Source organism: Varroa jacobsoni, unplaced genomic scaffold (genome assembly GCF_002532875.2).
Source record: "Varroa jacobsoni isolate VJ856 unplaced genomic scaffold, vjacob_1.0 scaffold_303, whole genome shotgun sequence".
NCBI classification, from domain to species: Eukaryota; Metazoa; Arthropoda; class Arachnida; order Mesostigmata; family Varroidae; genus Varroa; species Varroa jacobsoni.
The window spans coordinates 97,607-115,415 of record NW_019213205.1 but is presented as its reverse complement, the minus strand read 5'-3'; the positions used below and the strand labels follow the sequence as shown (position 1 = coordinate 115,415).

The 17,809-nt window shown below is 40.2% G+C and overlaps 1 protein-coding gene across 6 annotated transcripts in view; it reads right to left on the bottom strand.

The window, feature by feature from the left end:
• The window catches only part of LOC111259186 (glycine receptor subunit alpha-2), an 84,974-nt gene that overhangs the window by 22,170 nt on the left and 44,995 nt on the right, over window positions 1–17,809 (bottom strand). For 2 of the 6 annotated variants that reach the window (XR_002679462.2, XM_086967779.1), the window contains exons 4-9: window positions 17,331–17,554; window positions 7,850–7,932; window positions 5,435–5,569; window positions 4,217–4,401; window positions 2,037–2,174; window positions 846–869 (exon numbers count right to left, since the gene is read on the bottom strand). Coding sequence is in view for 5 of the 6 variants with exons in the window: in XM_086967779.1 (XP_086823905.1) it covers window positions 846–869; window positions 2,037–2,174; window positions 4,217–4,401; window positions 5,435–5,569; window positions 7,850–7,932; window positions 17,331–17,554 (789 nt within the window). In the remaining variant the exon portion in view is untranslated. Of the gene's footprint in view, window positions 1–845; window positions 870–2,009; window positions 2,175–3,721; window positions 3,886–4,216; window positions 4,402–5,434; window positions 5,570–7,849; window positions 7,933–17,330; window positions 17,555–17,809 lie in introns of those variants that run through there. The other 4 variants (XM_086967780.1, XM_086967778.1, XM_086967781.1 and 1 more) reach the window with 3 other exon arrangements.

Genomic DNA, 17,809 nt, shown 5'->3' with positions numbered 1-17,809 from the left:
TGTAATAGGGATTTTACATGAAAAACCTCAATTTCGACTCAGAAGCACGCTTCGCGCGGCCGCAAAACGCGGATGACGACAAACTGCAGGTAATCTCGTGTGGAAATTCGGCCATATCTACGCCAAGAACTTTCTGCACAGATACAAGTTTGTCATATTATTGTCACAAATAGCCCGCACGCGAAACTATCAAATGTAATAGGGTTGACCCCCGCATTGTTAAAGTAACAAGAAAATGTCGCACAACATTTTGCACCGGCGGCCTAAACGGGAACTTTTACAATAACCGTAAACTAAACCTAAAATGTTGATAATTCTTAAAATTGGGTTGGTGCTGAAGAAAGCGCTCTATCAGAAGTCGTGGAGACAATAGCAACAACAAATTAATGCAAATTTGTACTCACTTCGTTGGACTGAATTAAGGACTAGGCAATATTCCGAGCCGAAATTCATAAGGACCTGGCCCCCCATTCTGATTTTGAAGCGGAGCCTTAAATGTGGTTTACAATTGGTCGTGGAGAAATCCTGCCAATTATGATGACTGAGTGAATATTGCTTGCCGGTTTTGCCACTTTGTCGGAGAGAGTGCTTTTATAGACTTCAGTATCGCTTGCCGCCACGAGGTTATTTGAGCTGATAATTTACGTGACGAAAAATGATTCGAACTATCCGAGAGCTCAACTTCCATTCAGCGCGAGGCTAAACACTTTGAATTTCGTTTCGTATCGAGCCGTGTTTATCAAGCATACCTTATTAAAATGGTAGGACTCGGTAGCTAGCTAGAACAAACGTGTACACTGTAAACGCTTCACAGCCAACAAAAGACTATAAATATATACACTCACCATAGCGCCTCCGTTGCTGTCGTTCTGAAAGTATTCGATAAGATAACAATTAGAAGAGCTTCACTTATTTTCTAAACGTATTCGCGGCAAATTTGAGACCGTTAGCTCTTTTAACGATAGTGAACCAGCAATTTCAATCAATGTTCGTGTCATATATGAGCGTGCTACCTTCCAGGTTCGGTAGGCTCGTGATATTTTTTTGGCCATTGCCTAGATTTCCTTTCGACACGCTTTCATTGCAGCAATGCTTTTCAGCTTAGATTTTATTTAGCAAACTGAAGCCCAACTCCCAACTTGGGGCGATCAATTTCGGGGCTCATTTCGGGCAAACACTGATAGTGAATTACGGGCTTTTTGCCGACGTTGAGGTCAAAAGTTCATCGATAAGGCCAACAAACCCACGCAACTGATCGAACTTGATAGTCGCTCATATCTCAATGCAACGCAACAAGAGTGACCAATGTAACCTCGACAATGTACGATCGCAAACTGGGTCCTAAAGTTTTTTTTCATTACCTTGTGCACATAGAATAGAAATTTGTAGCGATGTCTTAATATTGATCACTTAAATAGAAATTAGTGAACTAGGCCGTAGGTCTTCTAGGGCCAAATGGAAAGCTTTTAACATCAATATTGTCGTTGAAGGCTCATTTTCCATAGCACCGAAGGCCGACTATCAAAGATATTTGCATATCTCGAATAGAAAGAAAACGTTACAACGAGCCCGTATTTGCGAGAAGGGGGCTTCGTAGTTATAATTATTCGTGTAGATGGACGTTGGCCGTTGGATAGTAATCTGGTGCGTGTATAGTACGTGCAGAAGGACAAGTGAACGGATTTATTCATCTATGATTTTCAAGTCGAGGTTACGCAAAGTCTACAATGTTCGTGCTGTTTTATTCTCGTTCGAGCCAGTCAAAAACGAACGGATGTGCCTTATACACATACAGGCTATATATACACGTAAATTTATGAGGTTGGTTACCATGCAGCCTCATAGACCTGATGGAAAAATTTCGAAAACCACGGAGACCCACCACGGCTAGACCTTTAAGTAGAGACAGGTCCTTGGTGCTATAGCAAAGAGGTCATTCGAGTGAAGCGTTACTTTATAAACGCTATAAAAAATGTCAAAGCTTGACTCGTTCCCCAAAATAGACTTACATTATGTAAAACAATACAGTGCCTTACTGGATTGTGCCGCCAGAGGTAGTTGACCACAGTGAACTCGAGCAGAGCGGAAAATACGAACGAAGTGCACGTGCCCATCCAGACGTCCATCGCTTTTACATACGATACGGGCGGGAGATTCGACTGGATCCCTGCTCCCTGGAGAAATAGCTGAAATTAGTTTTAATAATCGACAACATGCCGTAGCCAATAACAGTATCTAAATAACGCGAGCGCAGATATTGTTCGCGCCCGGAACCACGCGAGACCGACAGTGTCGACTCGTTGCGCAACGTGTAGCTTATACGTTCCCTATACGTCTCTATAATACTATCATATAAATATTACCTTCAGAGTAAACGGATAGAATTGATGAGTGCTAGCTTGGGACGGCGTTCGGATGAGTGTGACGCAAGAATAGGATCGATTACTTGGACATAAGCTAAAATGTATATCAGTTCCTATGGCTGTCCATCAAGACATACACAAACAAATCGCCATTCAGTTACTTTAACGGAACGATAACTGGTGTTCATATTGCTTTTACAGTTACTATTGATCATACGGTTGGTGTTTCGGCCGCAAAATTCTACTGAGTGGGTATCATTTGTAGAGAATATATATTGGGGAGTAAATGGACCAGATGACGTAAATGATTTGTAAGAAATAGGATACAGGAATACTGACTACATATACACGGAATGCTGTTATTTAATTCGTGACTTGGTAAAGTGGCGTAACCTCTGTGATGTTTGCAAGGCATAGAACTCTGCTAGATATTATGCTATTTCACTATATGCTGACACAAGTCAAGTTTATGGCGGCATCGCAAGGTGAGGCGCGATTCAGGAACGTAACGGCTGTAATAATATGAATCATCTTACGGTAGATGTCTACGGCGCATATCCACATACATTCGTAAGTTAACGCTGGAGTAGTTGGCCATTCAGCAGTAGAGACGGAAAAGGAAGTATCGTTCGAAGTTTTTTCTAGCCGAAAAAAATTCAACTCTATTACGATAATATAGCTTTGCCAGGTCCGTACCACTTGTGCTAAAAGACGTTTGGGCTTGTGATAATGTCTCGTCGTAACGAAATCCAGTAGAATAATTCGGGTGATCAGAGATCTGATTCCACTCTGTGAGACAGCTAAGCTTACACCTAAAAAGCTGAGATTGAACTTGAAACGCGGGACATGACCAGAACAAGCAGTCTATTTCCGATGGGAAAGCTCGGTAGTACTAGTTCGACAGGTAGCTGGCGACCGAGTACTCGGCTCCACTGAATTCCCTAAATTGAAAGAAGGCCTTTGCTTTAAAAAGCAAAGCCGACTTGACCAAGATTATGGGACTGTTTTGCAGTCCTTATACTCACCTATGCGACTTCTCGGAGAAGACCCCGATCTTCGAAAATTCTAGCAACAACGTTCAGGAAGGAAAACTACTTTTGGTTTTTGCAATGATTTCAATTACGTTGTGGTACATGGTACTTTTCTTTCGGATCTGACGGCGGCCTAGTAGCCGTTGCCTAGGGAACTGGCGTGGAGTAACGTGACTTGCCAATTGGGAAGAATATATCAATATATTCTTATGCATTAAGTTTCGATGTTTTGCTATCTCGAGTGTACTGTACTATCGTCGTGCGGGTGTATTTCTTCAAGACTCATTCATTAGTTTTTTTTTTTTTTTTTTATGGGAGTGGCAATACATCAGTTGTTGTGTTTAGAACTCTTTATTCATATGGCTAAAGTGTGAAAACACTGAAGACATATTCGCTTGAGACTCGGATGAAGCAAGCAAACTTTACTTCACGGTTTCTTTTACACTTAAGAAGCTTTCATTGAGCAAAGCTTGGCATCTCCAAAGCGATCGCTAGAAAAAAAAAAAACTATAAATAGAGTAATTATAGCTTAGCGTGTGCTAGCTTTCAACTTCTGTGAGGACACGTTCCGAGATCACCACATATCGACCACCGAGAGCAAGAACGCCATGAATTTTTTTCTGCCTTTCTAATCTTTGACAGACAAAACGTCTGACCGAGTTGTAGATGGACAACGGCAGACGAAGAAGTTTATTAAAGTATTCAAATACAATCTTAAATGGAGAATTGTTGATCGTGACGTTTAATTGTCTACCAGCGCGGAGCTAAGTTCGGTCACTTAAACGTAAGCTAGGTCCACGAGTATTTCGGAACTGAACAAACCTTCGACGATATGGTTAACAACGTGGTGACTCCTAGCGTAACTCTGGCAGGAATAGCATCGACATCAAGCCAGAACGACACCCAAGAAATGACGACAATCAGGATCGTTGGCAGATACGACTGCACCATATGATAGCCCAAAGAACGCTGCAGGTAGAATTCAGCCTTAAGGCAGCTGTACTCGCCTGTGAAGAGACAATAGTTGCGAGTTTACACCTCATTTAGCTTCATTTCAATCAAACGCTCGCTTAGAGTTTGTCGATAGACTAGAAGCTTTTTTCTATCGCTAGAGTAAGAGTATCGCCGAGGACTCAAATATCAAATGTCCCTCATTAAAACCTGCACAGCAGCACATGCTAAAGAATGTGGCTTTTAACTTGAGAACTTAGCTATAAATTATGTTGTTATTATTATTATATAAATCTAAATTTAAAGTAAATCCTGTTTTTTCCTGTATGTCAAACATAGCCCGCGTAAAATCATTGATTAGGTCTGATATTTGTACAGGTTGTGGCATTTGTTTAGGACGACTAGTTAAGTACTTTTAAAAGACAATCCAGTTTATATTAAACATGTTGAACGCGTTTTTCCGTGGACTTCTATTTGTTTTTTCAGGTTGTACAAAGTAAGCACAAATAGGATTTTTCATTACGACTGGACCTGTTATAATCGAAAGGAAACATTTAGCTAAAATTTATAATGAAAATGAACGAAGGATTCTGTGACATGTCATAATTACGTCGTTCCACTTAATAACAGGGCGCTGGTAATCTAATCAGACCTCGGCGCCCGAGCTAGAATTTAGTTGAGACTCCCTATGTTAAGTTAACTCTCTATGCCAGAGCGGAGGTGAACTTCGCATATACAGATGAATGGAAATTTATAAGGGTGTATATTCAAGATAATTCTGAAGGCAAATATGAGATCTTTGCAGGTGGCTGTATGCCCGTAGTGTGGCCGTGTAATTTCAGTGGCGGTATGGAACAATCGAATCAGAATAGGCTAACTAAGACGTTTTAATAAATAAGGAACGGGCCTATTACGACGAAGAAGTATCTGGGGCAGGATAATAGTATAACTTAGGGTCGCTAAGCGATGGTAATTGGCTGGTTAGCAAGACTCAATTACTACGACAAAATAACTATAACATAGTATTCACTTAATTGTTTCATTTTCAATCAGATAAGACGCGTAAGGGTGTAAGGGTTTAAGGCAGACCAATGTGGAACTTTTCCTTGCACAGCGAGACTGTAACGTTCTCGATTTCGAACTGTGGCAATTTCATGTTTTCGAATAACATAACCGGATTTTCAGATGCCCATCTCAGCTGCAGTTCATCCGTCGTTTTCGAGACTGAAATCAGATAAAATGGCAAGATGTCAGATTGGCTTATGAGAGCTATAGATCACCACCACCGATACGAATGATAGGTTTTGGCAGTAATAACAAGCTCTTACGTCTAAATTTAAACAACAGGTTTTGCAATAGGCGCATACATGGGCAAATACATAACGCCAATAGTATACGTTTTTCCTGTCGCGAATAAAGTGAGAGTGAATTTTTGAGATTTTTTTTGTCCATTCATGCAGCGGGAAAACGTTTATCTAAATAGAATTATGAGCTTATCAATCCGTAATATGCGACAGTTTCGTATTCGGGGAAGTTTATTTGCGGTGTAATACTACTGGCCGGTTCAGTACTGCGACTTTTATTTTAAGGGTAAGTTGACTGATTGATCGATTATCCTACAATTTACTCGCAGCAATACGTATTACGTGGGATTAGGTGAAGTTACTAGCAAAAAAATCAGACCATTGTTAAACTGTATAAGGTTTCCGAAATTGCCGTGCCTCTCCATGATGTTAACTCCGTTTTACACAAAAAGCTATGACGGTATGTACTTTTAGGAATGAATTATACCGTGCATCGATAAGTTTACTACCCCAACACCAGCTCTATCAGGTTCAGTTTGAAACGCTTGATTGAAACAACTTGAAAGCTAGTTTTCCTATATTCGAATAAGTTCTCGAGATTCTTTACATTCGTAATGAAGTAAGGTCAAAAGACCACTCAACATACCACCGAGTAGGACCCTTTTTTTAAGACACTTTGGAGGATAATCAAGATCAAAGAGTACAGGTCAACTGCCGATTGCGACGAGCTAGAAATAGAACTAAAAACAAGGTCAGCGTGGCAAATGGTGCCATTGCTTAAGGGAAAGTATAAGCAGAATTAGAGGCACCTAAGGTCGCAGTTTAAGGAGGGAAAGCTTTCGCACAGAAGTCAGGTAAAATTGAGATAGCCAACGAGAAAAACTTAGATTTTGACCAAGCGAATCAATCCAGGCCTCAGCAAGCATAGTTAGCCTTTAGCAGGCTCACTTATTCCTTCTTAAATGACGAAGGCCCAATAAGGCTTGGCTACTAAGAACTCCTAGATGCTGTTTACTTGTAACTGATCAAAATATACCAAGGCGTACATTTTTATCCATCTCACAATATGCGCATTCTGATTATGAACTAATCTATTCATTGGATCGTCTCAATATTTCTGCTTTAGTCGGAACCCACATTAAATAGGTGCCCATATGCCAGTCCATTCGCATCGCTTGTTGTAAATGTACCCTTCTTAGGACAAAATATCGTCCTATTCTAGCTCAGTTATTTCATCCGCTAGATTTTACACACACACACACTGTCTATATAATCGCGCTGGACTGAGGACTATCAGTGCTTATATTTTCAGTACAGAGAGGGTTTGCTTGTTGTGCCATCTGAATAAATTACGGCTGGATCGCTCATGCTCTAATTGAATCTGACTAAGCCCTGTTGAATTTGTCCTTGAGCTTAAATCCCTATAGTCCTATAGTTTGATACTATTTGCCGATCGGTTTCCAGAATGTACGCTGGTGTCTTTTTATCGCGGCCTTCATGTTACCAACAACGTTTTGCTTATATCTTCGTTTCCACTGTCTAGACCAATTTGCTTACCCGGACAATTTTGCCCTGTCCGTACCCTCAGTGTGGAACAAGCTCGCTCGCTCACTCCCGCCTACCCATGTACCACACCTTTGACCTCGAATCTGACTTGTTCAGAAGTTCTTTTTACCCTGCAGAGGTGCTTGTTTAACCTTAAGCACACATCAAAATCTAAAATTGACCCCCCCCCCCCGAACGCGAATCTCGTCGAGCTACTTGCAAAGTGTTGTCAGTCGAGTGTCATACTCAGCAACTAGCTTTGTCGACCTTGTCATTGCAGATTATTTAGACAGAGGATACTGGTAATACTGACCTAACCTCCAAAATGCGGCGTGTGAGAAATTGTACTAGAAGAGTATGAACAAGTGAGCTCGCCTGTCTTGGACCAACGGTTATTATAACAAAGTTTGACATCAGCCGCAGTTCGCAATAAACGCCTTAGTAACTGTAGCTATAGTAAATAATTGAATGTATACATTAAGAAATTTTCTAGCAAAATGTGTTTTCTAGCCTCTTTGCTCTCTAGCTTCGTTGAACACCACTAGACGATTGTCACACATCAACACTACGAAAGATGAAAAAGAACTGCAGGTAGCAAGAAGTAGGCTTTCCCTGAAAATTACTTTTACTTTTTTGGCCACGAAGATGCACTTACATGAGGCAAGTTCAATACTGCACACTTGCGAGTCCATGGGGTACCGGTACAGATCCATCATACAGGAGAACCGTAGCTTTAACCTGCAACAGGTTAAACGAAAACGAACAAAAGAAATAATGTGTACATGACTCCTTTAGTGACTAAAAGTCTTGCAATTTAGGTAAGAATCCTTCCTGGTGTTTTGTGGCATGGACGATTAGCACTATCAATCTGGCCCGCAGTGAACTTACTGTATCCTATTGTAAATCGTAGCACAGAGACCTCAGGTCCTCGAATTTAAAGTATATACATATTGTACATTTAAATTACGCATCTGAGTGGTTTATAATAGTCCTTTAGATTTATTCTTATATTATATATCTTTAAAATTGTTCGTTGGAGATGGTTCCTAATATCATAACTAGTGCTTACGATCTTTTATACGCTAATTCATCGGTTCTTTTTTATCTAGTTGGTCGCAGGTTACATCATAAACTGCAGCTTTTGCTTTCAAGTTGAGCATACAAGCCAGGGTGTGATAACTTATCCTTAAGTCGACTCCGATTCGTATCCATGGCTGAGCTGTTTGTTAGCTTGAAAATTAGGTGGTCGGCTGGACTAGGCAAGATCCAATTTTACAGCAAGCTTTGAAACGGCAACATTTGAGAAAAGAATAGTATCTGAACTTGTTTGTTGAATGTGTTTCTTTTCTAGTTGCCACGCCAAATATCTACAACACGATTTGTATAAGTACCATATGCCATAAAGGTCAGTATAGAGATCTTCTATAGATATGCTTCATGTGACGGCACGTACGTACGCACTTGGCCCGTTAGTGGTGAAGTGTTACCATCCACGTGCAGTCTCATCCTGATATTCAAAGACCATATAGTCGAGTGTAGAGCACATTGCATCACACAAAAATCAGGACAGTGTTTCTTCATTTCTCTTCCATTTCAGCTTCACCCTTCCTGCGGTGTATGATGTCCAATGTCCCCTTGCCCCTTCGGCAAAAACGATCGAACCGACGTTGACATCCAACGTCCCAATACTAGTAAACTACCTAACAGATACAGAAAAATAGATATCAAATTTTGCGCTAGAAATGGCTCGAATGGCTCAAACAAGCCCTAATTCTTTTTCTAACAATCTACCCTCGCTAATTCACTCCCCAGAAGGTGGGTGTTGCTCCGCCTTGTCTTACGATTCGCAGACGCCACCCCTCATAATCTGGACACTCCGTTGACCATTTGAAAGATACGTGAGTGTATAAGTCTGCCAGTATATGTTCATATACGAGTACGTATATATGGTCCAACGGAGTTTCTCTGACCGACACATGGCGAATGCGTTTATACCAGTAATATTAAGGAGACACAACGAATACAAATGGGCAGTCAGCCACGGCAACGCTATAATGACATCCCATGGCTATGGTGGCTTTGGGATATACGGGCATAGGACTTAGACGAGGCCGCCCGACAGACAGAACAGTTTGCCATTATGCACTAGGGCGCCAATAACAAAAGCAAACAAAAGGACAGTACACGACGCCGACGGCCTGAAAGGCCAATAGTCGACCGTCAAGTAGGCCCTACGTTCCTGCCGCCACTTCGATCCGTCAACCTTATTTGGTCGATTTTATATAAATTAATCACACTAAGCGCCATGGCCTTTCACTGTAGCCTCGTTTGACTCCGAATACCGGGGACCGTCGCTCACAATCCTGTTACACACTACGAAATGTAGCGTCTTGCTGCGAGGCATAGACACCGAAAAAGGAGAGAAAAAATGTGCCTAACCCAGGCCTGAAACAAACAAATTAGCCGTCTGTGGTAAATGGCGAAATGTCGGCGGACCCGACGATAGGGTATAAAGGAATACTCTATAAGCTCCTTATCGCCATAATAGGATAGTACGTAGAGCTGAAGACTAAGCCTTGTCGAGGCCTGTTTCTTCCTTCCGCTAAACAATAGAAGAACGTTTATTGCGTGTCGACTGTCGCGTCTTTCTCAATTTCTCACTATTATCTGTTTTCCTCTCCCTTTTTTCGTCGTGACGATACACGAAATACGAAGATAAACAGGGCAACGATAAGGGGCGCGCTACAACGGCAGATATCTTTCTTTAGTGCTGACTGTGACGATGTTAGATGTCTTTTGCCCCTATGTGCGATTCTATCCTTGTTAATGAACTAAGCTTTTATCCTTTGGCTAGTCGGATCTGTAGACGAAGTCCTTCGAGGAGGCACTGAGTTGCCGAATCCTGTTAGCGAAGCGGAAAATTCGTTTTTGAAAAAACAAAAAAGCTTAGAGCCTTAGGATTGACGGGTAGGTGTTAGACACTGGTTACGGTTGACGTGAGCAGAATATATATTCCATTCGCTTTGCTTTTCGTGTAGAGATTTTGTATGCATCTACTTGTAATTTGTTTCATGTATATTCACGCACCGTTCAAGACTTTTTGGGCAGCAGGCTTATTATGTAGTACCTGGATGTATATATATATATAAGGGTAGACAATGCTTGTTGAAGATGAGTTTAATCTGACTAGGACAATAGGCGATTCTGGCTATTTGTAGATGGCGCTGACGCTTGCAAAATTATTTGCATGATTAGATGCCGTGGCCATCAGGAACGAGGTGAGCTGGCGGGGCCTGCTTATATTTGTCGGCATACCGCTGTCTGTTATTCAAAGATCAGTCGAGAGGTGATCTATGAACTATCTGTTATTTTTAGGATCAGTATGGATCAAAACATACATATATGAATGATTCGTAAGATGAAAGGTGTCTTCAGTTTTCATACACATGGCATCGCCTGCTATGGCCGCTTCTCTGTCTTTATTTCTATTTAAATAACTATTTTTCTAACATGGATCAAAGTGATCAAACCAGCGCCATTAGCTTGAATTTATACCAGTTTTAACTATATTGTCTAACTCTTTTATAGTGTAATTAGTTATCAATATATTATGTATAGTATGAATCTTTCTTATTCGATGTGATGTAGTCCGATAGTGATCACATTAAGCCTTTTCATTAAAAGGGACAATTTGCTAAAATAACTTCCTTGCGAAAAAAAATTACTTCCTCGAAGAAGATACTAGCGTAGCTACTGATGTGATTATTTAGAAGACGGTATAAGGACGATTTAGTTAAAACATTAATTCATTTAAGACAGGATCTATATGAATGGATAGGATGAATATGGGGTTTTATGTTGCTTGGGTCTATGACCATGTCACTGTCACAATAAGTACAATTATATCGATTTTAACAAACAATTAGAGTAAACGGTGACGCATCAGACGTTGTTGAGGTTGAGGTTGAGGTACACTAATAAAGTTTTAATAATAGATAAAGTTTAACAAATACCTATTCGACAAATGAAACACACCCTCACAATGTGTCCTCGAAGAATTCCAGAGTTCCTTTCTCATAAAGTTTCTCCAAGGAGCTCTCACATCGGAATATAATGATACTGCATTGTTCGTCATATGGCTGTGATGCAGGAAAATATTAACTGAGTAAAAAATAAGATTTTTAAAAATGGGCTACAGGAACTTCGAACGTGCAGGTGCTTTATATTTTGGGAAGGATTAATGGCAAGATGCCTAGCTAAGTACATCAGTCTTGATCTCTAAGCGGTCGAATGCTACGATGATGATGATGATGGTGCAAATGTTATTTCAAGGTGCGAAATGCCCCGACTAGCTATGAACTTAAACAAAGTACCCTCTATTCGAAGCTGTATTTGAGATATCACTTGGCAGTAGTAAGGAAGCGTTCATACAGACGAAAACGACAATTGGTGCCTAACTCGCGATCTACAAATGGAAAAAATATTCTATTTCCCTTATCAGAGAGCGTAACCAAATGAATACACACACACACACACAGTTTGTATGCTAAGCCGAAAGTAGCTCGAACATGCCGGGCTCGATATCTACGTTTAAGCTTAAGACAAAGAGTAATTGCTTGAAGATGAAAGAGAGCGGTTCAGTTCACTGTGGAGTTAAAAGCTTCTGCGACCTAGAAAAGATTGTGGTACTATCTGCCGCGTTTGCTATACGATTATTTTCTTTGTCATGTAGAATAAAACAGTTTACGTCTGTAAAAAGCTAGCATGTTCCGTTAGGTTTTTCCGTATCGTTCCATAAAATTGCAGAATATCTATTCGTTACATTAGTCGTGTTATTCGGTTCAAGGTACAGCGTACGAGGCATAATGTACCCGTACTTATCTAATTTGAACTGGGTCGTCTATATATAATGCTGCTATATATATATATATATACGGAAGGGGCTCGTTACTATAGTACGAATGATGAATTGGACCTAGCTCAAGTCGACACGTCAGGCGAGCTTTCTTTAATAATAGGTGCGGATAAACAAACTTTCCAGGGATAGTTGAACCGTTTACTGGAAGGCAGCTTACTATAAGCTTGTTTCGTGTGCTTGTCACGCGACGACATAGCTACAGAAGGGTTCGACGCAAATACTACCAGACTTAAACTTGTTTTCACCGCCCCACGGATACGTAGAAAGTGAAAGTTTGTTGCTTATAGGAGAAGTTCTAGGATTTGGCTGAGGTTGTTGTCTCTGAGGACCAACTTTCGCAATAGGGAAGTCTCTTTGTCGTAGTAGTAAGCAAGTTCTATCAACAACATGATAAAAGTGTATGATTTTTTTTAGCACCTACATATTACCTGTATATTCATATGTATTTTACGTACTTATAAAGTGAAAGGCTATTTGTGTGCATCCGAAAAGATAGAAACCACGTGTTCTGACTACAAGGAGTTATTATAGAGTTAGTTTTGCAAATACAGCTCAAGTACTGGGCTTCGCATATGAACAGCTTTCATTCTTCAAAGCAACACACTTGTCGATATGATCAAGATTTCTACTATCTTCATCGATTCGGTCTGACATGGACATACAACGCACTTATACAGCCATATTCTACAGACTGGCAGAATCGCGGGAAAAAGTTATATTATGCATTATTAAAAACGTTTTCCCTCCATCATTACAAATAGGATTTCTGTCCCTCACGCCCGCTCATTTCTGTGAAAAGAGCTCGGTAACGAGCCACGGACGACTCATCAAACGCAATCTAACGTAAACAAGTTTCAAGGCTGCGTTTTTCGCAAGCATTTTTAGAACCAATCAATATACAGTAAACAACAACAGAATTGGGTGTATATTTTGCCAACGGGCAGCCTTCTGGCTTAATCAAGAAGTGATAACTGCTACTGCCTACGGAATATAATAACTAATTCAATAAAGCTAGCTATAGATAGAACCAGACTGGGCTAAACAACGGATTAGAAAAATTATTTTGAGGCTTCTGCTACGTAGATCTCAGTTGTTGCTAGGGCATTTTAGGCGAAATTAATCAAGTAAATCTAATGTGCAGAAATGTATTGTTAGAAGCATCGAATTTGCGATAGTCTGCTGCGCTATTACTTTTTTCTGAAGGTTTGTTTTTTTTTTTGAATTTAACATATACATAAATATATTTGTCGTTAAATCAACTTAAAAATTGTCGTCGTCGAACTCCCTCTTCGCAAGGCTCCGTAGTGTGAAAGACAAAAACATTATTGTTGATCTAGGTACAGGCGCCGCTGTCAGAAGACATTAAGAGTAATATGAGTTGGCATTGGAAAGAATTACGTCGTAGCCACAAAATCGATTCTCGCACATCTAATGGCCTGTAAGTTCATATATCCGGCTTCAGTCTCTCCCAACAGTTCAAGTTGGACTTCCCGGGGAAGCGCCTGCACTACGTCATAGAGGCGACTTGTATAGGTGATGCCCTGTTCAAATACATATATAACTTGTTGGGTTTGACAGATAACTTAAACAGATAGTTAGGTTCCAAGAAATCCGTTGTATAGGTAGTGCAGAAACCGTTCGTGCATAAGGCTAGAGATATAAAGGACAAAAAAAGAAGAACAAGATGTTTGAGTGCTCGAATTGATTAGTTAGGATACCCGTTATTGTAAAGTGATTGTTATCTAGTAATATGCAATATATTAGTTAGTGCGTTATATATGACAAAGCTAAAATACATTATTGTACAGTAGAAAAATATTGCACTTAATTGTCACTGTTAACTAGAAGGTTAGGGTTACTTTCAATGTGAGAAGCTTCGTGTACGATCTACTCTATGGTGATAGCGTAAAAACTTAAGAAAACTCTTCAGCAAAGAAACGGGATAATATCTAAGTAACCTTAGCCACCGTTCTTCATGTGCGAATTGACACTATATATATATATTTGTAGATCTTTTTTGGACGATATGGGCGTTGTTTTCTTGCCTTCTTTATATACAGACATTATATGGGCGTGCTTTTAGCATCGTGGTATGAGAGTCGTTTTTTTCGCGTCTAGAATGACCCAACTTATATAACCAAGCTCACGACAGCAAGGATTAGCTTGTTTTTTTCCGTTGCCTATGGCTGGATCGACCAATTTCGTTTTGCTGGAACTTCTTAGTGCCACTATGTCCGTAAAGGCCAAACTGCCTGCAAACGTCAATATAATTTTTGCATATTGATCCTACCCAGTTATATACTGACCAGTCTTTTGAACAAACGGCTACGATATTATTTCCGTGCGACGAACTAGCTAAGCAGTCAACATTGCTTTCGGTCAGGCTTCGTTAAGCTTGCTCGTCAAACGTATGAATCTGAATGTGGCAATTGGCCTATATATTTATGCTTAGAAGATATCGTTAAGCTATAAACTACAAACCTCAAAAGCACACATAAATATTCTATAAAAACGGGACTAATTGAGAAGCACGTATTCCTAATAACGTAGTTGTTTTGTAACATGTACTTATCAGTATTATCTTATGAAAAATCAACGTCTCTGTGCTCTAAATGGCAGTCCTAGCTGGTCGTTAATTATATGACATTGGTGTGATTGCGCCATACGACTCCGTGTGGGGGCATCGTGTTAAACTGCTAACAGGGCAACGAACGCCATTCATTGAAAACAATAGAAACATATACGACTATGATGTACAAAGTCATTTTCACCCCACATTCAATAGACATTTCTTCTAAAAGCATCATCGGCGCATGTTTATAATTGAAGCCATTATTCTGCAAAGAACATCTGGAGAGCACTTGTACAATCTGAAGCTGCTTGATACCGTCAGAGACAGACCGAGGTAAGGAAGCACCTGTATGCGATTTTAGACGTGTGCGCGGTGTTTGTACGATCGACCCCCCACACGTAAATCACTATAGCGGTTCTATCATGGAGAGCGCATAGTTTGCTGCTTAAATTTTCCTATTTAATATTGAGATACTAATCTATAATGAGCAAGTTATTTTATAGGAATGAGTTCTTAGATAGATTATAATTTTTCTGAGCGCGTTTTTTAATCTGTTTTCGACTTCGATCAGAAAAATGAGGCGTTCATGCTAGATAAACTTAATGCACTTATGTTACATTGACAATTTTGTTCATAATAATGTCGATTTTTTAAATAATAATACCTACCTATGAAAAGAAATAAATATCTTATTGCTGAAAGGCATCTGTGCGTGTAAGTTAATCCGTTGTTACCCCATTCTTTGTCTAACAATAATATGCTTACGGAATTCCTCAGATGGCAGCTGCATTGTCCGAAACCCACACGAAAAAGTAAGGCCCAACTCTATTGAAATCCTTTCAAATAAAATTGATGAGCTTTTCCTTTGTTAACATATCTTGTAGTGCTCGATACGATGGTTAATGCTTTAGCTATTGCATTACTAGTTCTATTTTGAATTTTTTGAGTAGGCCCCATGAAATCGTACTCAGGAAACCATGTGTCTATATGGCGTCTTTCCTGCTTCCAATGTGATTTGTTCATGTGTTCCAATAGAAGATATGTACAATGAGAGAGACCACTATATGCTGTGGTTTATTGACCCAAAAAATATAATAAAAAATAACTAAAAATGGGTTCCGAGAGATAGCAGGAAGGCTTGCAACGAGACGATCAATGGATCACCATTGTAACATCAAATTGTATCGATAACGTATTGATTGTTATTGCTTGTAAGCACAAATCCGCCTTAAGGACAAGAGATTTGCAGGCTTTGGTTTTACCCATGCACATGCAGACCAAAGACGGAACGATCTGTATAGGGTAGCAAACGAAGCTATTTGAGCTTGTTTACTTGACTATGCTAACAGAGACGATCCTTTTCGTATTTTGGTGTACAGGCGCCACGTCCACAAGAGAACATGTACCATTTGATCGTAATTGAAAGGATCAGCTGCATCATACCAATGTACGCCTTAATTGTAATTAAAGATGCCAAAAATCAAAACGTATGTGGAGTTAACAAACGTACCCGTAATACGATGTTAGGAATCAAGGTTTTCGTACGCTGCGTTTTCTTTTGCAAATAACCCCATTCTTTCTGCCGAACGAAACATGCGATATACGAAAGACTGATTGCTAACATTTTGTTAGCGATATTTTTTAAGAAACATCAATGCTAATAGATTGCACTTTAATTTAATATTCAAGAGAGTTTCCATACTTTCTACTGGCATGGTAGTTTTAATAAATTATTAGTGTTTACAAGTAGGATCGATCAGCATTTGTACATTGTCTGTCTAATCGTTGCGATGTTTATATAAAGACCTGGCTCAGGGGGTCAGACCAGTTAAAAGCTTCCAAGATTGTACAGTACCAGGATAGAGAAAGAACTCTTTGGGACATCTCTATAGGGCAATACCTGAAGGCTTATATCCAGCCGTCATTCATGGCGTCGAGCAGTTTGAGCAAATAGAGAATGCCTTGACAGGTCGTGATAGCACTCATTTCGTGCTTTAGACGTTAGCTTTACTTACGCTAAAGGATCTTCCACACCAGATTTCTTTCTACCCGTAAAGGATGTTTGATGGCAGTTCCAGCATTATCTTCACGATGCATTCGATGGACTCCTTTGAAAACCAGACATAACTAGTTCTATGTTCATCATGTACCCGGCTCTAACTCTTCTATACCAATGCAGTTGAACGGTGCATGCTACAACCAGCATAGGGGAAGCGTATATTCTCCGGTTAATCCGTAAAACGCTTAGTTCTCTCCTCCGCTAGTCCCATGTTCGATGATCCGGCCCCTGGGGAAAAGCTGGGCTTGACTTCGAGTAAGCTACGAAGGTAAAAATTGGTCCGCTTTGCCCTTCGCAGGAACCCAAGACTAAAAGGTATCCTTGGCGATCCAATACAATATTTCGTCGTCTGGAGAGCCGTATCTGTTATCAGCAATTCACTAGACACAGATGTTTATGGCAATTTAGGCAAGCCGGAAAGATATATGTACGCCAATGAAGTCTGACACAAGCATAGGATTATTTGTAAGCCTGCGTTGTTTCACGGGCGCGGGCTCCGCTACCGGTTCGATTACCATATACATATGCATAACATACAATAATATGCTAATCACTGCCATTAATAAGAGCGGAAATGACTGACTAACCTTAGCATGTAGAGTATTTCACCTGTAGGTTTGATACGGACCAACACATTGGGTACTGTGACAAACTGGAACTCAGCATGCTTCGCATTAGCAAAAAACACTTCCGGCTTCCAGATGCGTTGTACCAGCTTCGGATCGTTAAGATCGAGCGCCCGGGAAAAAGCATTTTTTGCGAAGCGGTCATCTTGCCAACCTTGACGTAGATATAGATCTACCTCGTAGTCCTGTAGCGAGAAAAAAATCTACGTCACTTATAGCGACAAGCAATTATTAAGTTCCTAGTTTACGAACAAAAGTTAGTATCCAACATAACGTAAAAGTAACGACTTCGTGCGAGAAACAGCTTTAACGTTACCAATATATAACGAACTACGCAACGACTCCTTGATCACTCACAACAGCTATTGATCACAGCAGCATGAAAAGTAACCAGCATTCCCTGCATTACCTGTATACACAGGGTAAATAAATTGATGTTA